The 25,733-nt window shown below is 40.7% G+C and overlaps 1 protein-coding gene across 1 annotated transcript in view; it reads left to right on the forward strand.

Moving 5' to 3' along the window:
- Nucleotides 1-25,733, forward strand: part of PARVA (parvin alpha) — a 162,310-nt gene that overhangs the window by 119,138 nt on the left and 17,439 nt on the right. The window contains exons 5-7 of the mRNA XM_045796503.2: nucleotides 14,248-14,388; nucleotides 20,396-20,511; nucleotides 23,996-24,054. Of these exons, the coding sequence (XP_045652459.1) occupies nucleotides 14,248-14,388; nucleotides 20,396-20,511; nucleotides 23,996-24,054 (316 nt within the window). The remainder of the gene's footprint in view (nucleotides 1-14,247; nucleotides 14,389-20,395; nucleotides 20,512-23,995; nucleotides 24,055-25,733) is intronic.

A 25,733-nucleotide genomic window follows, 5' to 3' on the forward strand; every position in this document is an offset into this window, starting at 1 on the left:
AGAATAGGAAGCTCAGAAATAAACCCACATTTGCATAGTCATGTGACAAAGGCAAGAATATAATGGGGAGAAGATAGTCTTTTCAATAAAAGATGCTGGGAAAACTAGACAGCTACATGAAAAAGAACGAAACTGGACCACTTTCTAACATCATACACAAAAATAAATTCAAAATGGGTTAAAGCCTTAAATGTGAAACCTGAAACCATTGGACTCCTCAAAGAAAACATAGACAGTAGGAGGCTGGAAAGATGGTGGTGGAGTAGGAGGACCCTAAATTCTTCTCATCCTGTGGATACAACTAGATAACACTCCCATCAGCATAAACAACTGAGAAGGTGACTCAAAGACTGGCAGAAGAAATTCCACTAAAGGTAGAGAAGAAGCCACACTGAAGAAGGTAGGACAAGCAGAGATACAGTTTGGAAGTGAAATGGACTGTGGCTGTCTGCAATAGGGAGAGAGCCAGGGGCATAAAGAAACAGACTGTCACCCTGGGAGCCCATATGGGGAAAACCAATCCCCATATTTGGCATTGAAGGCAAAAGGGGCCAAATCTTATAAGTTCTTACAACTAGTGGGACTTAAAGCCTGGAATTTTAAAAATCAGTAGGTCTGTTACAGGAAAGTCTGGGGAGCATTAGGAAGCTGAGTCCTAGCTCTTAAATGACAGGAGGACAAATAGCCCAGGGAGATATAGCAGTTTGAAAAAGACCTGGGGCTCACAGGAGGGAATGTTATTTATTCATCTCAATATGGCCCAGAGAGTCAGGCATCACAGGTAGACCCCTCCGGGAACAAAGGAGCTGGTAGCCACCACTTACTTCCGCTGCCCCCCAGCTTAAACACACAGCCACCTACAGGAACCAGCACAGCACTATACTCACTGCCTAACTTGCTTACACCAAGCCCTGTTGCCGCCCTCCTCCACCCCACACACAGACATGTCAGGGGATCCACCCTTCCCAGTTACGCTTTTCTCAGTACTGGTGCTGCAGGTCCCCTCCCAAGAAGACTGGTGCAAAGTTGGCCAATACCACCTCTCCTGACCCATGTCTTGCAGGGCCTCAGTGCAGTGGTGGCAGGTCTCATTTCAAAAGCAGACCAGCTTACATCTTGTTAAACGTGCCCCACCTGGCTGGGGACCAAAAACTGCCCACAACAGGCAAAAAGAGCCTCTGCAGATGACTAGACTGAAGGAAAAATGAACAGGACACAGCAGCAAGGCACATACAACACACATAGGAGACACTTCCTGAAGCACCAAGTCCTGGGGAACAGAGGACACTACACTGTAGAGCACTGTAGGACTTCTTCATAAAGCCATTACCTTCAGGAGTGGAGATTTAGCTGACTTTCCTAACACACAGAAGCAGTTAGACAAAATGAGGAAACAGAGGAAGATGTCCCAAGGGAAAGAATAGGACAAAACCGTAGTAGGAGACCTAAGCAAAATAGATACAAGTAATATGCCTGATAGAGAATTTAAACGAGTGATCATAAAGATACTCACTGGACTTGAGAAAAGAGTGGAGGACCTCAGTGAGACCATTAATAAAGAGACAAAAAACCAAAAAACAAAACCCAACCAGAGATGAAAAACACAATAAATGAAATTTAAAATACACTTGATGGAATAAATAGCCAGCTAGCGGAAGCAGAGAAATTAATGACCTGGAAGACAGTATAATGGAAACTAATCAAGCTAAGTGAGAGAAAAAAAAATTATGCAAAATGAGAGCAGATTTAGGGAACTGAATGACTCCACTAAGTATAATAAAAGTCATGTTATAGGTATCTCAGGAGAAGAAGAAGAGAGAAAAGGGGGCAGAAAATTTATTTGAAGAAATACTAGCTGAAAACTTCCCTAATCTGGGGAGGGAAACAGATACCCAGATCCAGGAGGCACAGAGGTCCCCCAACAAAATCACCCCAAGGAGGTCCACACCAAGACACATAGTAATTAAATTGACAAAAAATAGTGATAAAAAAATTTTGAAGTAACAAGAAGAAAGTCTGTTACATGCAAAGGAAACCCCATAAGTCTATCAGATTTTTTAGCAGACACTTTGTAGGCCAGAAGGTAGTGGCATGATATATTCAAAGTGCTGAAAGTGAAAAATCTGTAGCAAAGAATACTCTATCCAGCAAGGCTATCATTCAGAATAGAAGGAGAGATAAAGAGTTTCCCAAACAAAAACTAAAGGAATTCATGAGCACTAAATCAGCCCTACAAGAAATGTTAAAGGAACTCTTTGAGTGGGAAAGAAGGACCATAAGTGAGAGTAAGAAAAGTAGGAAGCACAAAAGCAGTAAAAATAGGTGTATCTGTAAAAATCAGCCAAAGGATTCACAAAACGGTGTAAAATATGACACTATATATGTAAAATGTGGGGGGGAGAGGAGTGAAGAAAAAAACTTAAGCGCCCATCGACTTAATATAGACTGCTATATGCAGAAGGTGATACATACAACCCTGATGGTGACCACAAATCAAAAAACCAGTAACAGATACAGAAAGAATAAAGAAAAAGAATTCAAGTATGTCACCAAAGAAAGCCAACGAACCACGAAAGAGAGCAAGAGAAGAAAGGATCAGAGAAAACTAGAAAAAACCACCACAAAACAAGTAATAAAAAGCCAATAAAACGTAACTATCAATGATTACTTTGAATGTAAATGGACTGAATGTTCCAATCAAAAGACATAGGGCAGTGGAGTGAATTTAAAAATGAAACCCTCTATATGCTGCCTACAAGCGATTCATTTCAGACCCAAAGAAATCTGCAGATTGAAAGTGAGGGGTTGAAGAAACATTTATCGTGCAAATGGATGTCGAAAGAAAGCCAGGGATCAATACCCATATCGGACAAAATAGACCGAAAAACAACGATTATAACAAGAGATAAAGAAAGACTATATAATAAAGAAGACGACCCAAAAAGAAGATTAAAAAATTGTAAAGATTTATGCACCCAACGTGGGAGCACCCAAATACATAAAACAGTTAATAGTGAGCATAAAGGAAGCAATCAATAGTAATACAATATTGTTGGGGACTTTAACATCCCACTTGCATCAATGGACAGATCAGGGATAAACAGAAAATCAACAAGGAAACAGTGGCTTTGAATGACACACTGGACCAGATGGATTTAACCAATATATTCAGAACATTCCATCCTAAAACAGAAGAATACACTTTCTTTTCAAGTGCACATGGAACATTCTCTGGACTAGATCATATATTAGGCCACAAAACAAGTCTCAACAAATTCAAGAAGATTGAAAGAGCACAAATACATGGAGGTTAAATAACATGCCACTAAATAATGAATGGGTCAACCAAGAAATCAAGAAGAAATAAAAAATCACATGGAAAAATGAAAACACAATGGTACAAAATCTTTCAGATGCAACAAAAGAGGGCAATTTATAGCACAATAGGCCTACCTCAAAAGCATGAAAAATCTCAAATAACCTAAACTTATACCTAAAGGACCTAGAAAAAGAACAAACAAAACCCAAAATAAGCAGAAAAAAAGAAAATAAGATTAAAGCATTTATAAATGATACAGAAACTAAAAACAAACACAAAAAACAATAGAACAGATGAAAGAAACTAGGAACTAGTGTTTTTGAAAAGATTAACAAAATTGATAAACCTCTAGCCAGACTCATCAAAAAAGAGAGAAAGGGAGAGAAAGGACTCAAATAAACTAAATCATAAATGAAAGAGGAGAAATAACAACAGACACCACAGAAATACAAAGGACTGTAAGAGAATATCACGAAAATTTATGCCAAAAAATTGGACAACCTAGAAGAAATGGATAAATTCCTAGAAACATTTAACCTATGAAAACTGAAGCAGGAAGAAATAGAAAATTTGAACAGACTGATTACTAGCAATAAAATTGAATCAGTAATCAAAAAACTTCCAACAAACAAAAGTCCAGGACTGGATGGCTTCACAGGCAAATTCTACCAAACATTTAAAGAGTTAATGCCTATTCTTCACAAACTGTTCCAAAAAAAAAAAAAATAGATGGAAAATTTCCAAATTCATTCTCTGAGGCCAGCATTACCCTGATACCAAAACCAGACAAAGACACCAGAGAAAAAGAACTGCAGGCCAATAGCTCTGATGAACATAGAGGCACAACAAAATACTAGCAAACTGAATCCAACAATACATGAAAAAAATCATTCACCCCAATCAAGTGGGATTTATTGCTGAGATGCAAGAGTGGTTCAATACTTGCAAATCAATCAGTGTGATACACTGCATCAATAAGAGAAAGGATAAAAACCATATGATCATTTCAATAGATGCAGAAAAAGCATTTGACTAAAGTACAGCATACGTTCATGATAAAAACCCTCAACAAAGTGGCCTCGAGAGAACATACCTCAACATAATAAAGGCCTTATATGAAAAACCCACAACAAATCTCATACTCAGTGGAGAAAAACAGAGCTTTTTCCCTAAGGTCAGGAACAAGACAAGGATGTTCATCACTTTTATTCAAAAGTGGAATCCTAGCCACAGCAATCAGATAACAAAAAGAAATGAAATGCATCCAAATTGGTAAGGAAGAAGTAAAACTTCCACTATTTGCAGATGACATGATACTATATAGAGAGAGCCCTAAAGATTCTACCAAAAAACTACTAGAGAGCTGATAAATGAATTCAGTAAAGTCACAGGATACAAAATCAATATACAGAAATCTCTTACATTTCTATACACTAATAATGAAGCAGTGAAAGAGAAATTAGGAAAATAATCCGATTTACAATTGCACCAGAAGGAATAAAATACTTAGGAATAAATCTAGCCAAAGAGATGAAAGACCTGTTCTTTGAAAACTATAAAACATTGATGAAAGAAATTGAAGACAAAGAAATGGAAAGATATTCCATGCTCATGGGTTGAAAAAACAAACACTGTTAAAATATTTATACTACCTAAAGCAATCTACAGACTTAATGCAATCCTTATTGAAATATCCACAACATTTTTCACAGAACTAGGACAGACAATCCTAAAATTTGCATGAAACCACAGAAGACCCCAAGTAGCTGAAGAAATCTTGAAAAAGAAAAACAAAACTGGAGGTATCACAATTCCAGACTTTAAGTTATATTCCAAAGCCATAGTAATCAAAACAGTATGGTACTGGCACAAAAATAGACACGTTGATCAATGGAACAGAATAGAATAGCCAGAAATAAACCCACAAATATGTGGTCAGTTAATCTTCAATAAAGCAGGTAAGAATATCAAATGGGAAAAAGACAGTCTGTTCAACAGTTGGTGTTGGGGAAACTGGACAGCAACACAAAGGAATGAAACTGGACCACTTTCTTACACCATACACAAAAATAAACTCAAAATGGATTAAAGGCCTAAATATAAGACCTGAAACCATAAAAATCTTAGAAGAGAACATAAGCAGTAATTTCTTTGACATTGGCCATAGCAACATTTTTCTAGATGTCTCCTAAGATATGGGAAATAAATAAACTAGGGAGACTACATCAAAATAAAAAGCATTTGCACAGTGGGGGGGGGGGTTCAAAAAGCCCAGGAAGGCAACCTACTGAATGGGCAAAGATATTTGAAATGATATATCTGATAAGGGGTTAATATTCAAAATATATAAAGAACTTATACAACTCAACACCAAAAAAAAAAATCAAATAATCCAATTAAAAATGGGCAGAGGACCCAAATAGAACATTTTTCCAAAGATGACATATAGATGGCCTACAACACATGATAAAATGCTCAACATCAGTAATCATCAGGGAAATGCAAATCAAAACCACAATGAGATATCACCTTACAGCAGTTAGAATGGCTAAAATAAAAAAGACTAGAAATAACAAGTGTTGGTGAGGATACAGAAGAAAGGGAACCCTTGTGCACTGTTGGTGGGAATGTAAATTGGTGCAGCCACTGTGGAAAACAGTACGGAGTTTCCTCAAAAAAATTAAAAATAGAAATACCCTACCACCCAATAATTTCATGACTACATTATCCAAAGAAAACAAAAACACTAGTTTGAAGATCTACGCACCCCAATGTTTATTGCAGCGTTATTTATAATAGCCAAGATATGGAACTCAAGAGTCCATTGATAGATGAATGGCTAAAGATCTTGTCATTTGTGACAGTATGGGTGGGCCTAGAGAGTATTAGGCTAAGTGCAGTAAGTCAGACTGAGAAAGCCAAATATCATATGATTTCACTTAGGTGGAATGTAAAAAAAACAAAAAAAACAGAACAAATGAATAAACAAAAAGCAGAATTATACATGCAGAAAACAAACTCATGGTTTCCAGAAGGAAGGGGTAGAGGATAGCCAAAATGGACAAAAGGGAATGGGAGATACAGGTTTCCAGTTGTGGAATGAATAAATCATGGGAATAAAATGTACATTACAGGAAATACAGTCAGCGATATTGTAATAGTGCTGTATGGTAACAGATGGTAGTTACTCTTGTGGAGAGCATAGCATAATGTACAGAGATTTTGAGTAACTATGTTGTACACCTGAAACTAATGTAACATTGTGTGAACTATACTCAAAAAAATTTTTAATAAGATGAAATAAAAACCTATATCTACAATAAAAAAGATCACCATGATAGGTAGACTGAAGCAATAATTAAATGAATATAAAACAATCAGAATAATGTCTAATTTGTTGATTTAAAAAATTAAGATAGAATACCAGACAATTATAGCATTTAAGTCAGGAAAAGTATGATTAGAGTCAAAGTATGCTCAAGTCCTGTATTATTTAGTATACAGGCTAAGTGCAATAAGTCAGACTGAGAAAGCCTGTATTATTTCTATTAAGTTAAACACATGTGATAAATCTTTTACAGTGGCCACTAAAATAATAAAACAGAGTGTATAATCTCCCTACTGGCAATAGAGAAAAAATGAAATGAGAGAAAATAGAAACCTTAATCCAAAACAAAGCAAGGATGGAAGGGTGGATAAAAACCAGAAAAGCAGAATAATAGCAATTTGAAAATAAGTTGGTAGAAGTGAATCCAGGTATATTGATGAACCCATTCAATATAAATTGACTTTACCCATTTAAAAGACAAAGATTGTCAGACTAGATAGCCCAGCAACATCTTGCTATACGCTATTTACAAGAGACACTTTTAATTTATGAGGACAAAGAATGGTTTAAAGAGTGGAAATAAATTGGGGCAACTGGGTGGCTCAGTCGGTTAAGCATCTGACTCTTGATTTCAGCTCAGGTCTTGATCTCAGGGTGGTGAGTTCAAACCCCACATTGGGGTGGTTTAAAGAGCGGAAATAATTAACACACACTAGACTAATACTAATTAAAAGAAATCTGGAGTAACTATTTTAATATCTGACAAAACAGACTTTAAGGCAAAAAGCATTACATATTGAGTCTCTACATATTGAGGAGATGAAAGCTACTAGGAAAATACAGACATTTTAAACCTAAATGTATTTTTTTGTGTGCATCATTACATAAAGACGGCAATCAGAATTACAAGGACATGATAAATCGCCATCGCAGTGTTAGATTTTTAACATATATCTGTTAATAAACACATTAAGAAAAAAGTTCATAAGGGTAGAGAAGATTTGGAGAATATAATTAACCAGCCATACCAAAACTAGAGTATTCTTTCTTTTCAACTGCATAAGGAACACTTACAAACTTTGACCATGTCCATAAAGTGTGTTTCAACAAATTGTTATACAGACCAAATTCTCTGGCCATGATACAATAAAAAAAAAAAAAATTCTAACAAAGCCTCTCTGTATATTTGGAAAACACAAATGTAATAATTCAGGAATCACTCATACTGGAGAGTATTTTATGTACTCTAATTCTTGGAAGGATGGTTGCATTAATATAGTATAATATATATACTATATAATATATAGTAACTGTCTTTGCTAGAACATCCCAGTTTTTCTACCAGAGTGATTGAGTTTATTCTGCCCTGTCTTGATACTTCAGAACTTTTTGAATACTATTTCAATGTTTTCTAAAAATAATCTCTCCAAAAGCACACTGGGATGCTAAATTCAAAAACAAGTGAAAGATTCACAAAATAATCCTGAGAAAATTTTCTAAATAGCATCCTATTTCAAAATCATGCCTATTACTTTATAACAAGTTAAACTAATGATGAACAATTTGCAGAACTATAGAAACATGAAAGACACAATTTCATGGAAGAATAAAATTTCAGCAATAGAAAATTTTCATGTAACTAGCTGAAATTAGCCTAATAAAGAGCAAAAGAGAAAAACCAGGAGTCTTGAGAAAGAAATTATCTTTAAATACTTAGCAACAATGAGTGCAATTACTATTTAACTGTAAGGATATTTGAGTGGATGTGTTAAGTTTTGGGGGTTCAATATTTTAGAAATAAAGTAGGGGATAGCAATAGAAGAGGTTCTCAAATCTTTTATTTTAAAATGTCATGAAATTGAAATAAATGTTATAAGCTTACAAAATAGAGATAACTATGTTGTATCTTATTTCCATACCCAGAAAATGTTAAAGACTCAAATAAACAATAATAGAACTAATAAGGAGATTTGGTAAGATGACTCTATTTGGGAAGAAAATCTGTAAGGCAACAGCTTTTCTTTTTACTAGCAATAATCAGCTGGTAACACACGTGTGTGTGCGCACACACACACTCATTTATTGAAACTTTAATACAAATAGGAAAAAGGTGGCTCATAAACTGACTACATATCTACAGAGGAATGGTTGAATAAGTTATAAGTCCCATAATACATTATGGAGATTTTTAAATGAATTATATCAATATGTACTGACATAGAAAGATACTCATATGTTTGAGTGAGACATGTATCATATAGAGAGATGTTTAGAAACTAAAAAGATAATAAGAAAGATCAATGAAACTAAGAGCTGGTGTGTTCTTTTTTTTAAGAGAGAAACAGAATTGACAAAGTAGCTAGGCTCACAGAGAGAAGACTCAAATAAAATCAGAAATGAAAGAGTAGATATTACAATTGGTACTACAGAAATACAAAGGATCATAAGAGACTACTATGAATAATTATACACCAACAATCATACAATCTAGAAGAAATTGATAAATTCCTAGAAATATGCAACCTACCAAGACTAATCATGAAGAAATAGAAAATCTGAACAAATTGATTATTACTAAGGAGACTGAATGAGTAATCAAAAAGTCCCCAACAAACAAAAGTCCAGGACCAGATGGTTTCACTTGTGAATTCTATCAAATATTTTTTAAAAAGTTAATACCAATCCTTCTCAAACTCTTCCCAAAAATAGAAGAGAAGGGAACACTTCCAGGCTCATTTTACAAAACCAGTGTTACCCCAATGCTAAAACCAGACAGGGACACCATAAGAAAATTGCAAAAATATCCCTAATGAACGTAGATACAAAAATCCTCAACAAAATATTAACAAAGTGAATTCAGCAATACTTCAAAAGGCTCATACACCATGATCAAGTGGGATTTATTCCAAGGATGCAAGAATGGTTTCACATCCACAAATCAGTCAGTGTGATATGCCACAGTAACAAAATGAAGGACAAAAATCATATGACCATCTCAATAAATGTAGAAAAAGCATTTGACAGAATTCCACATCCATTCATGATAAAAATTCTCAACAGAATGGGTACAGAAAGTACATATCTCTACATAATAAAGGCTCTATATGACAAGCCCACATACCCAATGGTGAGAAACTGGAAGCTTTTTCTCTAAGATAAGGAAAAAGACCACGATGCCCACCCTAAACACTTTTATTTAACGTAGTATTGGAATTCCTAGCCAGAACAATTAGATTAGAAAAATAAATAAAAGGCATCCAGTTTGGCAAGGAAGAAGTAAAACTGGCACTATTAGCAAATGACGTGATACTGTATAGAGAAAACCCCCAAAGACTCCACACACAAAAAAATGTTAGTACTAGCAAACAAATTCGGTAAAGTTCCAGGATACAAAATCAGTATATAAAAGTTTGTTGCATTTCTATACACCAAGAAACTATCAGAAAGAAATTAAGAAAGCAATCCCATGTACAATCACATCAAAAAGAATAAAATACCAAGGAATAAACTTAACCAAGGAGGTGAAAGACCTTTGCACTTAAAACTATAAGACATTGCTGAAAGAAATTGAAGATCACAAATGGAAAGATATTCTGTGCTCATGGATTAGAAGAATTAATATTGTTAAAATGTCCATACTACCCAAAGCAATCTACAGATTCAGTGCAATCCCTATTGAGATTGCAGTGGCAGTTTTCACAGAATTACGGGAGTGGGAGAAACTGGCTTCCAGTTATGAAATAAGTCAAGGGAATAAAAGACACAGCATAAGGAATATAGTCGATGATGTTGTAATGGAGATGTATCAAGACAAATGGTAGCTACATTTGTAGTGAACATAGCATAGTAAATAAACTTGTTGAATCACTATTTTGTACACCTGAAACTATTGTAACATTTTGTGTCAATTTTATGCAAATGAAAATAAATAGATAATAAAGAAATTGTCCAGAAAAAAAAATAGAACAAAGGATCCTAAAATTTGTAGGGAACCACACAAGACTTCAAATAGTCAAAGCAATCTTGACAAAGAAGAATAAGCTGGAGGTACCATGCTCCCTGACTTCAAACTGTCTTACAAAGTTCCAGTAGTCAAAACAGTATGGTATCGGCATAAAAACAGACACATATGTTAATGGAACAGAATAGAGAGCCTGAAAATAAAGCCACACATATATGGCCAATTAATTTATGACAAAGGAGCCAAGAATATACAGTTTCTTCAATAAATTGTATTGGGAAAACTGGAGAGCCACATGCAAAAGAATGAAAATGGACCACTAGCTTACAACCTACACAAATACTAACTCAAAATGCATCTTTAGATGAACATAAGACCTGAAACCATAAAACTCCTACAAGAAAACATAGGCAGTAATCTCCTTGACATTGGTCTCAGTGATGATTTTTTTGGACTTGATACAAAAAGCAAAGGCAACATAAACAAAAATAAGTGGGACTACGTCAAAATAAAAACCTTCTGCACAGCAAAGGAAACCATCCACACAATGAAAAAGCAATCTACCAAATGGGGGGAGGGAATATTCGCTAGAGGTTAATATCCAAATATATAAAGAATTCATGGAACTGAAGAACAAAAAAAAGGGGGGAATACAATCTGATTTAAAAATGCACAGAAGATCTGAATAGACGCTTTTCCCAAGAAGACACTCAGATGGGTAACAGACACATGAAATGGTGCACAACATCAGTAATCATTGGAGAAAAGCAAACCAAAACCACAGTAAGATACTACCTAACACCAGTCAGTACCAAAATGATGAGGAAATAACGAATATTGGCAAGGACATGGAGAAAAGAGAATCTTCATGCACTGGTGCTAAGAATGTAAATTGGTGCAGCCACTGTGGAAAACAGTATGGGGATTCTTTAAAAAATTAAAAATGAAAATACCATATGATCCACTGATTCCACTTCTGGTTCTAAAGAAGAAAATGAAAATGCTAACTTGAAAGATATGTGCATCCATATGTTCACTGCAACATTATTTACAATAGCCAAGATATGAAAACAACTTAAGTGCCTATCAATGGGTGAATGGATAAAGAAGAGATGGTATATGTATATTTATACCGTGGAGTATTATTTGGTCATAAAAGAACAAATCTTGCCATTTACAACAACATAGATGGACTTTGAGGACACTATGCTAAGTGAAATACCGTGTGATCTTACTTATATGTTGAACCTTTATTTAAAAAAAAAAAACAAGCTCATAGATACAGAGAACAGAGTGGTGGTTGCCAGGGGTAAAGGGTTGGGGGGTGGACTGAGTGGGTAAAGGTGGTCAAAAGTACCCAAAAAATGAATTATATCCATATATATTGACATAGATACTCATGATATATGTTTGAATGAAAAAAAAAGTAGCAGAAAAATATATACACAGTAATCTCATTTTCATTAAAAGAGAGAATGAGAGAGAACTCTGTGTGTGTGTGAACATGAAAAGATACACCTAAAACTATTAATAAAGCTTACTTCAAGATATTCCACCTACTCAAATCCACATTATACCAATATCAGTGCCTAAAATAAAATATCCAACAAAAAAGCAAAAAAAAAAAAAAACCTAAAGCATAACTAAAGTAGAAAAAAAAGTAAAGCAGAATTACATTTTCTCAGAAATTAGTAATGAAAAAGAAATAAGCAAACCACAAAAACTCTCCTCCTGAATAATGCCAGATGCTAAAAAACAGAGCTTTCTTAATTTTAAGAAGAAAGCATTATGTTAGTATTGTGACAATTAAAAAATATTGGCAAAGACAGAAAAAATGAGTGTTCTAGTAGGTGATATCTAAAATCTAGTTTTAAAAAATGAGAACAGAATGGACAATAGTGCAAAAAAAAGTTAGCGAGCTAGAAAACAGACTCAGAGACCTAAGAAGTCCAACACCAGCAGAAGGTTATAAATATGAAAAATCACAGGCAATGATGTACCATGATACGGCCGGCTGGTGAGTGGTTCTGATGCTGCCACTCCTCTCTTCCCTCCCCCCAAGCTCTCTCCCAAGACCCTCATCACTATCCTAACCTGGTGATCTTGTCCACTCAGCCAAGAGAAGGCTTCAGAAGTTTCCTTAACCTAGCACTTTGGGCAGCCTCTACCAATCTACAAAAATTGTGATTGCAACATAAGATACAAACAACTTGAAGAGGATCCAAGATAAGAATTCACAGCCTAAAAATGGAAAAGGCACACATGGTCTCTTCAGGTTTGAACAATCCAGAGGAAGACATTTAAATGTAGGCTTATTAAACCCCTGACATTTGGAAATAAAGAATGATGGCCATAAGAGAAGAGAAGGAGAACACTCGGGCCTTCACAGATGAGAAGAGCTTGAGCTCATTCTATGCAGGTGCAGAAAAGAATTCTTAAATCCACAGAACCTGCAGCAATTCTCCAGTGGACAATCTCATCCTCAAAGAATTACCCAGGGCATATTTGACCTGGATAAGCTACAACTACTGGAAAAAAAAAAAAAAAGAAAGAAATAATATAAGCAATGAGGGGACCATTTACATAAGGTTTAATTCTTTTGTAGGGTAGTCCTTAAAAACGAAGGAAAAGACATTTTAAACCTATTTCAGAGTGTCAATTCTATCAATCCTGAATGAGTTGCAGAGAGTAGATTAGGTGAATCGATCAGCAGATAACAGTTCCCATTTGGAAATCCGAAAGTTGTTGTAACAGATAAAAATTTAGACCAATGAAATGACGTGACTGTGTTTTGCCTTTAAGTCTGAAGGGGTTATGCCATTGCATGCAAGAACAATTGATTTTAAAACATACCATTTTACAAGTACCACTCAGAAAAAGAAAAATCATTGAAATTTCTATTACCCAGAGCTTTCTTATTCCTTAGAATTTTCACTTCCTACTTTCTGGAAGACCCAGTACACCCACGTGGAAGCAGTGAAAATTCTTGTTTTCTGCCCGGCTGACCACAACTGTAGAATGCCATCAATGTGAAGACACTCTGATTTCAGGGATGTTAAAATGGGGGGGGGGGAGTATGCCCTAGAATTCATGAAATAGGACACATGAAATAAGTCACATTCCGGATGGGTTTAAAAGGAAAGAAGGTGCTTAGAACAGATAGCTGTGATTCAGCATGACACATCCGTACACACGCAAGACACATACTACAGGAATGTGCAAAAGGCCTCGAATAAAGCCTTGATCACTGCCCAGGGGAGGCACACAAGGCTTTCTAGTTGAGGCCCAAAGTATACTTGGAGAAGGCAGAGTGGAAAAGAAGGAAAAATCCAGATTGGTGGAAAAGGGTTCAATTATGACAAGCTGGGTTACATGCCCCACTTCTGTGCTCCTGGGAGCTTATCACATGGGGATAGAAGACACAGTCACCAGCTCTCACAACACTGGTGTCACCAGTGCCGCCATCAGATGAGGGGAGAGACTGTCCCTCACATGGAAGGTGCTCAGTGTACACTGGTGGAACGAGTGAATGTGTGAGCACAGCAGTACGTGTGAGGGAATGAATGAGCGTAAGTGCGTGAGTTGGGGTTGTCTGTGGCTGGGGATAACGGCTGCTCTCTTTCCCCCTTGTCACCCCAGAGAAACTTGAGAGTGAGAAGCTGAACGTTGCGGAAGTGACTCAGTCAGAGATTGCTCAGAAGCAAAAGCTGCAGACTGTCCTGGAGAAGATCAACGAGACCCTGAAGCTTCCTCCCAGGAGCATCAAGTGGAACGTGGACTGTGAGTTTTACAAAGAAGGATGGGGCTGCGGTCCCCACCCTGGGGTTTCCCCAGGAAGCCACCCAGGAAGCTGACAGGCCCGCAGTGGGGGGTGCCAACCCATTTATCACTGAGCGGGGCGTGCCCTTCCTTAGGGAACTTCTCCTCTGCACTGCTGGGAAAATAACGAAGTCCAGTGTGGCTTTCTGTGAAAGGCTGTCTGTAGCAGGCTCAGGGGGGATCGGGAGGAGGAAGAGCCCCAGCACAACCTTTTGAGAAAGCTGTGTCTCCAGCTCATAGAGGCTTCAGGGAGTGGGGATCCCTCCGTTCAGGCAGCTGAGGGGCAGGGGAGCAAGGACTTGGCTCTGTTCTTCAGCCCATGCCCTCCCTCTCAGCCCCGTATTTTCCAGATGGAGCAAAGATCTGGCTGAGATTGCAGGCCCTGGAATGGGATTTTCAAATTCAGGTGGCACAGCTAGTGTAGCTCCAGGAGCTGGGAAAGTGTAAACTGGCCATTCTTCTGCCGCCTTAAGGGTTGGCCAGTCTCCTGTGGACACGCTGGTCTGTAACAGAATCAGCGTTAAATCAGCAAATCAGGTGAATCTGGCGGCAACAACAGATTGCTCAGAGGGAGTCCAAAGTTGTTTTGTTCTTTGTAGTAGAGGAAAAGAAGAATTGAGATTAATAAGATGATTTAGATTGTGTTCTCTGCTGTCAAGTGTGAAGGGTTAAGGACTAGACCTTACTGTGTCCAGTTTATACAACTCACAATGGACGCCTTCCCTCCCCACCAAAAACAAAAAACAAAACCCGCCTTTCCAACTTGGGAAAGAAAAGGAAATCTTTACCCCTCAACTTAGAGACCCAGAAGCTGCCTGACGCAAGCTCTTCAGCGAGTTTCCAGCACCTGATGCTGGAGGGGGAACACCAGGCGCCTTCCTGCCACAGGATGACAGCTTTGCGTGCACAGCGCTCGGGGCTCCGAACGGGCATCCGCTGCCTGACAGAAACACCCAAGCGCAGGAGGAGAGGCCAAGCCCTCGGCCCTGGGGGCTGCCCCAGGCTCTGGGAATGCTAACGGTGTTGGGGCGGGGGCGGAGCACGTAATCACGGGTGTAGGAGCTGCGTCTACAATTGGGAAATCCACAACAGTCGTGAGCATTCAAGTCTTCTGCTGAAGACCCCTGCTTAGTTTCACTTCATCCTACGTCCTACTCCCTGAATACGGACCATCTCATGTACCCCTCCAAACAACAAAACACCTTTTCACTTACCAGGGAACCCAGTTTGGGAAAGACTGAGATAGAAGAACAGGGTTTTTGTTTTTGTTTTTGTTTTTGTTTTTAAGATTTATTTATGGGCACCTGGGTGGCTTAGTCGGTTAATCATCTGCCTTTGGCTCAGGTCATGATCCTGGGGTTCCGGGATCGAGCCCCACATCAGGCTCCTTGCTCAGTGGGGACTCTGCTTCTCCCTCTGCCCCTCCCCCCTCATTCATATTCTCTGTCGTTCACTCTGCTCTCTCTCTCTCATGAATAAAAATCTTCTTTAAAAAAGAGAGAGAGCAAGTGCATGCATGGGTGGGGGGAGAGGCAGAGGGAGAGAATCTCCAGCAGACCCAGGGCTGAGTATGGAGTCCAACGCAGGGTTGGGTCTCACAACCCTGAGTTCGTGACGTCAGCTGAAACCAAGAGTTGGCCACTTAACTGACTGAGCCACCCAGGCACCCCAGAAGAATGGAACTTTTTAAAGCCACTTCAGGACCACTGTCTTCAGTGGTTTTTAATGATTTGTTTGGTTCACATTTACCTTCATTTCTTATAGGGAAATATGTATGAGTAAAATAATCCCCTGTATTACTGCTCTCATCTATTTCCATTTTTTGCCCACTACTGTCATATCCATGCGTATTTTTACTTGATGAAGTCACATACACTCTGGTGTTTTGCTTTCTCTTAATACTAAATCATATTTCCTATATTCCCGTGTGGTCTTTGTACTTACTTTTGCTTCTATTTCATGGGATATAGCTAATCCCATAGTAAATTTAAGCCCTATGTTGACGTTGAACCTATTAGGACGTTTGCTTGCCTATGGCTCCCTATCAGATAGGGCCAAGTCGAAAGTCTTAGGTTGTGTCTCTTTTTGCTTCTCTCAAATTATTCCTGTCAGATTGATTTCCGAAACTGAGATGAATTACGAAGTCAGAGGGATAATTATCTCAGTGGCTGACTCCCTGTGATGCCTGTTTACAAGCAGCAGTAGCTTCTTCCATAAAGAATGTGGTGGGCCCGACTCCTGGGGGGAAGTTCCATCCCTCCCGTTCTCCTCTCTGGGTGTTTGACATTGTATCATCTTTTCACTCAGGATGAAGGTGGCAGGAACAGCTATGAGTTACCAAGGCTCTTCATCTAGGGCTTTCGGGAAGTCTTCCTTTTCTTTCTGTTTTATTCACAACAATTTTCGTTATTAAAACTTTACAAAGATAAAAGAAACTTAAATGTGAACATCTAACATATTTATGGTGCTTACTGTATGCTTGGTACGATTCTAAGCAGTTTGCGTCTGTTGATCCTTGTAATCCTCACTCATCTGCGGTAAGAATTCCCTTATTCCCATTTTACAGATGGGAAAATAGAGGCAGAGAGAGGTTAAGAAACAATTTATGTAAGCTTCATGAGTTCAGCAATTTTTATCTCTTCACTACCGAATCCCCAAAATCTAGAAGCGTGACTGGCAATTACTAAGCACAGTAATATTTGCTAAAGGGGTATCATTGTCCAAGGTCACACGGGGGATAAGTGATGGAGCCAGGAATGAGAGTCAGAGAGACTAAGCCTACACATGCTGTTCCTGTAAGCTGCCCACCCAGCGACTCTCAACCAGCGGTGTGCTCCGTCAAGTCGTGCATGCTTATGTGTGTAAGAAATAGGTAAATAAATGTGTGTATGTATACTTACGTAAATATATTTTATTTTTACAAAGATGAGATCAGTCTGTATATGTTTAGAAGATGTATATCTTTACAGATCATTAAATATTCTGTCACTTTTAACATTATGCAACAGGGCATTGTATGGGTATAGCATAAGCTGTTTAATTAATGATGGATTTTGAGATTGTTTTCCACTTATTTTTCACTCTTACCAATATAGCCTGATGAGTTCTCTCCGCTCGTAGCCACAATTACTTCTTCAGGCTAAACACCTAAGAATGGTATTTTAGGGCCAAAGTATATGTACGTTTCTAAGTCATAATACATATTGTCGAATTGCCTCCCAATAAATGACACCAATTTATATTTCCACCACCACTCCTATTTGGAGGGCTATTTCTAACTCAGCAGCTCCTTTGAAATTGTTTTTCAGCTCTTGGTACAGTGGCTAAGTGCCCAATTCACACGGTAGAGCCTTGGCCCTGCTCTAAATCTGCACGTTGTTGTCCTGACTCGAGTGCAAGATCGCAGGGATTCTAGATTCCGTCTAGCATCAGGGAGAAACCCAGCAGACATGCTCAGAGGTGGCAATGAGGAGGGTATCCAATGTACAAAGGTTGGTAGGATTTGTCTTAATGGAAAAAGATGACGTATCTTTAGCCTGAAGAAAATTTTGAAATAGGAAACTACCATGTTTTCATTTTTTTTGGTATTCCTTTCCAAGTCTCGGCCACAAGCACATGTCTGTATGTGTGTGCATGTGTGTGTGTCTCTGTACATATACATATATGTATATGTATCTATATCTGTATACCCAGAAGTGTATATATTTACATTGTTTCCATTGTTTCTGTTTAACATTACATTATTAATATTTATAGTTACATTATTTCAACAGTGATCTTCAGAGCATGGAAACTATTCCATCATGTGGATATACCATAATTTATTAAAGCAGTGATTATTAAACCATGCGTGGCCCAAACTAAGGATTTGCCAGGAGGACCTCGGGCACCACTGAGGAGAGAAGCAGCTGTGGGTGGGCTGCAGTTAGGACTTGGGGACTAGAGCACTTGTACTTTTTTCCTCATCTGTTTTGCCTAATGGCTTTTAAACAAAGGGTTTCTCTGCTTAATAAAAAAAATTTTTTTTGAAAACCACAGGTCTAAACTATCCTCTGGTTATTAGACATGGTGTTTTCCAGATTTTTTTTTAATTGATGATATGTTACCTAATAATTAACATCTTTGCACATGTAGTGTGTGTGAGAGAGAGGAAGAAAGAGGGAGAGAGAAACTGGAATTACTCCTTTTGAAAAAACTCCCAGGAGGACAGAACCCTCATCAGAAGAGACTGGCATCTGTATGGTGCTTATAAAATAGTTCTGTGTTGCTTAGTGAGACGGTCAAGATGACGGGCAGTGTCTCCAGTGTGTAAAGACCACCTTCTCGACCACACCTTCTCTAACATCGTGTTTTGTCATTAAAAGGGAGAGCCTTACCAAGGTCCTTGCAGCCCTCAGTGACTGGACCCATGGTTTGGCAGCTCTGGTCAGAAGGGCAGACCCGATGATGCCTCTGCCTGGCAGCGAACACACCTTGGCAGGAGGTCACTCCCATGCCGGGAGCCTTTTGTGAGGCTGTCACTGTGGGTGAAACTTTGGACGAGGCCCAAAAGCCCAGAACTGAAACTGTCTTCTGGAAGGCTGAGTTAGGAGCAGATCGTCTTCCATTGGTTGGTGTGGAGCTGCTGCTTACAGTCAGTGGAAAACCTTCTTCGAAACAGCAGTGATAACAAGTAACTCTAATGAGTTCCCAAGGAATGTCTGAGTCATTTCCTTTTCTTGGTGATTTCTTAAAGCTGCTGCTGAAGCAGAGTCATCAATCCCAGGGCAGACAGAATGACACCCTAATAATGGGCCCAGTTTGTGCTAAGTATACAAAATGAGCATGGTTTGTTCTTTCCTTAAGTGCCCCCCTGTAAGGAGGAGCCCATGGGGCTAGTAGGACTGGGATGGCAGCTAAGGCATCTGGTGAATCTTTCCTTTTAGGAGAAAGGAGGAGGAGAACATTGACATGACTTACTTGCCTAGGTGCCAGGTATTTCCTCCTAAGTTATAATAAAAAAATATACATATCAACCCTTCCCAGGCACCTGCTGTGTGCTGGAAGCTTTGCCTACATTATCTCTGGAAATTCTTATAACTTCTGTTTCTGCATAGGCACTGCTACCTCCATTTGTGGAGATGAGCAGATTGAGGCTCAGAGGCCTTGAGTGGCCTACCCAAGGTCATGTAGGCAGGAAACAAATTCAGAGCTTGTCAAGTGAGAACTGAAGCTCCAGTCTGCCGACCCCGTGTGTACCCATTACGTCAGTGTTTTTCTCTGCTCGTCTGCCGCAAAGACTGCAACTCAGTGGCTGCCCCCCCTTCTCTAGTACCAGTGGTTCAGTATCTAGCACACTGCTCGGTAGCCCTAGAAGCTAGCTGGGTCATAAACATCCTCTCCCAGCTATTCCCCGAGGGGCGCGGCCTACACTGACCGTACACAGTCCTCAAAAGAGCAACAAAGCCCTTTAGATGTGTCATGCCTTCCTCGAGGGGCTGTAAACCCTGAAGAAAGGAAGGACCCAGTGTTCCTGACTCAGTGTTCATTTATGGAGGATGTGCCTTGGGTAGAGCCGTGGGACACGGGGGGGTGGTGATAACCCAAAGAGTTCACAGTCAAGTGGGACGGGAAAGAGGATGCAGATCAGACATGCTCATGATTATTAGAATAGGATGAACAAAAACATGGGGGTGGCAGAGGGCTGATCTGATCTCAAAATTCAGCAGTCATCAGGGTCCCTACTGGAAACTTGGATTAGAGTGGAGAGGCACTGTGTTGGGAATCCAACAATAACATGATCCAAGAAGCAGCTCTATGGGACTTGGCCAAGAATGGGGGGGCCTAAGGGGGAGGCCTGTGAGATCCTTAGTGGTGGGGGGTGGGGGCATAGAAGGTGCATTGGGTGTGGTACACTTTGAATATCCGCTTATATTTGCCTAGGATCTGGAAGAAGATTCTCTAATTTTTAAATCATCTTTTATTTCAGCTGTTCATGCCAAGAGCCTGGTAGCCATCTTGCATCTGCTGGTTGCTCTGTCCCAGTATTTCCGGGCACCAATCCGACTCCCAGATCATGTCTCCATCCAAGTGGTTGTGGTCCAGGTAAGACAGCACAACCAACATCTGCGCCCTTAAAGAGGGATAGAGGCTGAGTTCGTATGGGAGTGAAGGCGGCCTGGGGAGCTTGTTACAAGGATAGTGGAATGAATGCTGAGTGTCCTTGATGTGCTCTCTGTTGGAAGGCATGTAAGTGCACTGTCTCATATGTGTGGGCAGCAATCAGTGATTGTGCAAAGGATGGAAGAGTGTATCCTTGAGTATGGGCTAGCGTTGTGTGGGGCATGTGCCTGGGGTTTACATGTTGTTGGAAGGAGGGTGTCTGTGTACTGTGTATTTGAGGGTGTGAGGTGTGTATGTTGGTGAAGTGTGTGCAGTAGGATCAGGAGAAAAGGTGTATCCCTATGTGTAAACCCTGCAAGCCATGGAGAATCATTTTTTGGTTAAACAAACGAGCACGAATATTGGGAAGAGACAGACACCTGTGCATGTGAAGGGCTGTGTGTGTGTGTGTGTGTGTGTGTGTGTGTGTGTGTGTGTGTGTTTGCAAGAGAGCCCCTGACTGGCAGTGCCTGTATTCAGGGCGCTGCTGCTTTTCACCTGCCCACAGAAGCATGGCTGGGATCTCAGGTCATGTTTTCCAGATTGTTGGATGGAATTTCCATTCACATATGGCTGTATAATTTCCACAATGAGGGTGTGCTCTTACCCTGTGACTCTCTCACTCTGCTCCTAACCCCATTACATACTCAAATTCAATTTCATTTTCCAACTTTGTGCCCATTTAGGAAAGGTCAGCATTCTGTTTGCTTGTTTCTGTTCTTTTCAAGTAAACATGCTGCAAGGGAGAACGCCTCTAATAAGCAGCTCTCTGGTTAGCCAGGGTTCTGGACTAGAGAACAATATGGCGGCTCTGCCATCTCTTGGTGAGGAAGAGCCCCGAGGGCTGATAGGCTTTGCCTGACCCCGCCAGGCCAAGTCTCCAGGACAAAAGCTGAGCTTTTAGGGATCAGATGTTAGTGGAGGGAGGAGGATGTGAGGGTGCTGCCATGCCCTGGTGATAAAGGATTTCTTCCACACCTTCTGAGGACCTAACTTGCTAACATCAAGGGGATATAATAGAAGTGGTCATCTTGGCCCTGCCTGCCAGGAGACAAGACTACAGCTAAGGAGCAGAGAGAGGCCGACCAGAGGGTCAGAGTAGGTGAGAGTGTGTGTGGGTCAGAGGCTAAGTGCAGCTAAAAGAAACGACAGGTCTCATGTGTTGAGGACTTAACCGTAGCAAGCATTCTATGTCTGCCGTGAATGTGTGACCAGCCCAGAGCATCCTGGCACAGGCGTCTTACCAGTGAGCGCAAGCCGTCACCACTGTGTTACTTTCACCAGTCAATAACGTGTAAATGCATTTCATGATATTTTTTAAAACTCTGATTCAAGATTAAGGGGTAGAATCCTCTTGAAATAGTGGTCACTGCAAGCCCACGTCTCATGCCTTATTTTGAGCTCAGTTACTGGTCACCAGAAGGCTGTTGTCGGTTTCATTTCTCTATGGACCATTTTGTTAGCATGAGGGTAAAAAGAGGACGAGGTAACACAGAATGGCACCTGGCATGTCAGGTGTTACGGGGTGTCTTGCTTTGTCGACTTAAACAGGCATAGAGGCACAGAGGCAGGACTCAGAATTAGCCAGAAGACACTGACTGAACCACAGAGAGAGTTCTCAAGACAACAAATAATAGATCAAGGTGAATCAGGATGCTTTCTGAGGAGTTATTTAACCCCGATTTCCTTTCCCTTCTATACAAAAGCAACGAATTCTGCATGAAGTTGAAGATGAGTTTTTACGTCTGCGAAGAGCCTCACGAGACAAAGACCCAAATTCCATTAGCCCCATGTGAAAATTATACATATGTTGCAGCTGAACTGGGAAAAAGTCTTGATTTATCCTTACTGGATCCCTTTTAAATGATATCCTTCTTTTTCTTTTTTACTTCCTTTTTTACTTTGATAATCTGTTCTTCCTAATCTAGTGCAGATATACTCTTGGCCTTTATCCAGCTCCACCTTTCCTTCCATAAAAGCATTTTGCAAGGGCACTCATTTCTGTGCCTACTAGGAATAGAAGAGAAGGTTCTGGAAGTTTGGGTAGGAGGGCAAGAAGGCAGGTTTCAGCTGAAACAATAACAGTTGGAGGCTCCTTCTGGACACTCTTCTCTGCCTTTGTGGATGAACTTGCTCTGAGGACTGCTTGCCATCCCCAGACTACTGTCTAGGTGTCTGGGAATGGACTGTAGAGACCAGATGAAATAGATCTCCCTCCCCACACCTATCAGAAGGTCTTCCTGAGCCCCAACACTCCTTCACTGGCTCCCATCCCCACACAATGAGATTTAAACTCCAAACCAGCACGCAGTTGACTCTCCGCCAACTAATGGCAGCCCCCATCCCCCCAAACAGCCTCCCGGTTACATTTGTGCTCTCCTGACCTGCCTTTTCGCTCAGGAAGCCTTCTGTTGGAATGCCCTCTCCTCTGTGTCCAGCCAATCCTCTGTGTCCTGTTAAGTTCCAGTGCAAGGACGCCCTCCCCTTGGAAGGGGTCCCTGACCATCCCCACTGAAAGTGCGTGCTCCTGTCCTGCATTCAGCACTTCCTGTCTGCCTGGGATGACCGCATAACTGGTGATGCACGCTACTTTTGAGAGTGAAGGGGGAATCCTACTAGAATAATCAGGTGTAAACCCGGACTGTTTCTTTCTCACATACCTGTTTCATCTACCCCACTTTACTCTAAGTTCTCAAGGTCAGAAGTTAGGTCAGACATTCCATAGTAGTTGCTCTCAGTCCAACATAGGTTCTTGTACAGAGAAGACAGTGATTCATGAAGTAAAGAAAGAAGATAAATTGATGGGAGGAGGTGGACAGACGATGGATGGACAGACAGAAGGATGGATGGATGAGTGGGTGGGTAGGCATGTGGACCTCCAAAGGGATTACCCTTTTCTCAGAGAATAAGCCAGTTACCTGAGGACCGTACTGCTCAGAGAAAAACTCCCCTATTTATCCACTAAAAACAAAAACGAAAACTCCCTCTGTTTAAATTCTCTCAGTTGGCCTCCGTCCTCTCCCCCAGCCCCGCTGCTGAATGTGTTTCTCCGCTTCCCTCTGTGGCCCCAGCTGGAGGGTAGACACACCCTGGCCTTCATTTCCATTCGGTTTACTGTGGATGACTCCAGGAGGCAAACAGTTTGCTTCCAGCAAAATGTCTTCCAATAAAGAAAGAAAAGATTCACCGTCCAAGAAACAGCCAACTTGTTTGGGATAAACACTAGCTGCCCTTAGGTATGAATGGTATGGTCCAGTCCCAGGGGATCAGGGGCCTCGGTTTCCTTTCGGTGCTATCTCCTCTCTGGGCTTCATCTCTTAAACGCCAGTAACTCTCTCAGTATCAGGAATGCTAATCAGTTTTTTGTATTTTTCTAAAGCATATTTTTTCTCTCCTCCTCCCGCCCGCCTCCCCACCCCCGTTTCAGAAACGAGAAGGAATCCTCCAGTCTCGGCAAATCCAAGAGGAAATAACTGGTAACACAGAGTATGTCAACACCATTGTTGCCAGCGAATCTGTAATGGAACACAGATGTTTCTCCGAAATTCATCCATTTGCTGATATTTAGTTTTCATTTATTGGGATTGCAAGAGGGATTAGACTTCAGCCAATGATTATAGTTTAGCCTTTTCCATGCATTCAAAACATGCCTCTCAATGCTTAAGATACAAACTTGGGTGGGGACGTGGGGAGAGGGAATTAGCAGTGATTGAAAAATTCTAATTTTGTGGCACTCCAGGAAAAAGTGTGCCCAAAAAAGCCAACCAGCATGAAATCGTCATGCCATAAACATGGGGTTGAATTTAAAGTGTGAGCCTTCAAAAGGACATTTTTCTTCCTTTTCCGAATCTGATTTATTTGGTCATGTGCCATGACCCCGAAAGCCCTTTTCTACCTCAGAGTGGTGGGTTGGTATTTTGTGTTTTTTTCATTTCCGTTAAGCAATTGGAATCTCAGAATATGTAAGAGGCCTGCCATGGGGAAATTTGTTCTGAGGTAGAGAAGGCAGGACACTGGGGGCAGGGGTCTCGAGATCGTCGGGCAGGCCTGAGCCCTGGCCACAGGCAAAGTACATTTTCAGCATCCCCTGCGGCCCCAGCTTTCCGCTACGCTCCCTTGACCAAGAGCGAAGTGGAAAGAGCAGGGATCTCTAAGCCAGCCTGACCTGAGTTCAGATCCAGACTCTGCCACTTGCGCAGACCTCAGTTTCCATATGTCTGAAGTGGGGAGCGTTTGCCTAACCAGAAAGGTGGTGAGGATTCACTGTGGTAACAGTGGGGTCCCCCATCAGAGCTGACCCACACCTTCTAAGCCTTGCCCAGTCTCTAGGCAGCTTGCTTCCCCAGTGGTGGCTGAGGGAGGTCCCAGGCTCTGCCTGTCCGGACTACACTTTGCTTGTCCCTTCGATAGGACCCAGGTAGGGCAGAGATGTGCAGTAGCCCTTCTCGAGATGCCCAGTTTATGGCCCGTGGAGAGCCTGTCGGGCAGCCTCCACGGCACTCTGGGGGCTAGTCTTGGAAGTCAAGAGGGCAGCCGATACACAAGGCACGCTTCCTCCCTGGCCTGGGTCCTGTGACGTGTCCTTCATGTCTCCTGGCTCAGGCCTGCCCCCCACATCCCCCGCCCTTTGCAGGGCTTGTCCATGCCTGCTGTTTCACATTATGGAAAGGAGAAAGACATCCCTGAGAGGAACGTGGCCTGTGAGAATCTCCTGAACCAGGGGACATGAAGTTTGGGTTTGCAGAGTCATCAGTCAGCTGCCTGCCATGCTTCCTGGGGTCTCCCTCTGCCATCTTGCCATTCAGACGTGAAGGGGGAGGTCAGCTCCTAACAATGGCAGCACACAACACTTTGTGAAGCACTGTTGTATCTATTGATACTCATAATAAATACACAAAGCAATGCCTGCACCTCCTGAGACCCCACATCCCAAAGGTGGAGAAGCAGCTGTTCTTGGTCTATCCAACAGTTAACGCCAAGTTCGTTATTCTTTACAGTACACTCCCCCAAGTCATCGTTTAGTAGGTGATAGATGTACAGTTGGAATAAACCAATATGATAAGAACCAAAAACATATAGAGAAAAAAATGTATTGAGCACTTACCATATACTAGGAATTCTGGTAAAGTCTCTCTGTACATTAAATCACGTAATGCTCATATCCT

The sequence above is a fragment of the Ursus americanus genome, chromosome 24 (assembly GCF_024610735.1).
Source record: "Ursus americanus isolate L20-20 chromosome 24, mUrsAme1.1.p, whole genome shotgun sequence".
NCBI lineage: Eukaryota > Metazoa > Chordata > Mammalia > Carnivora > Ursidae > Ursus > Ursus americanus.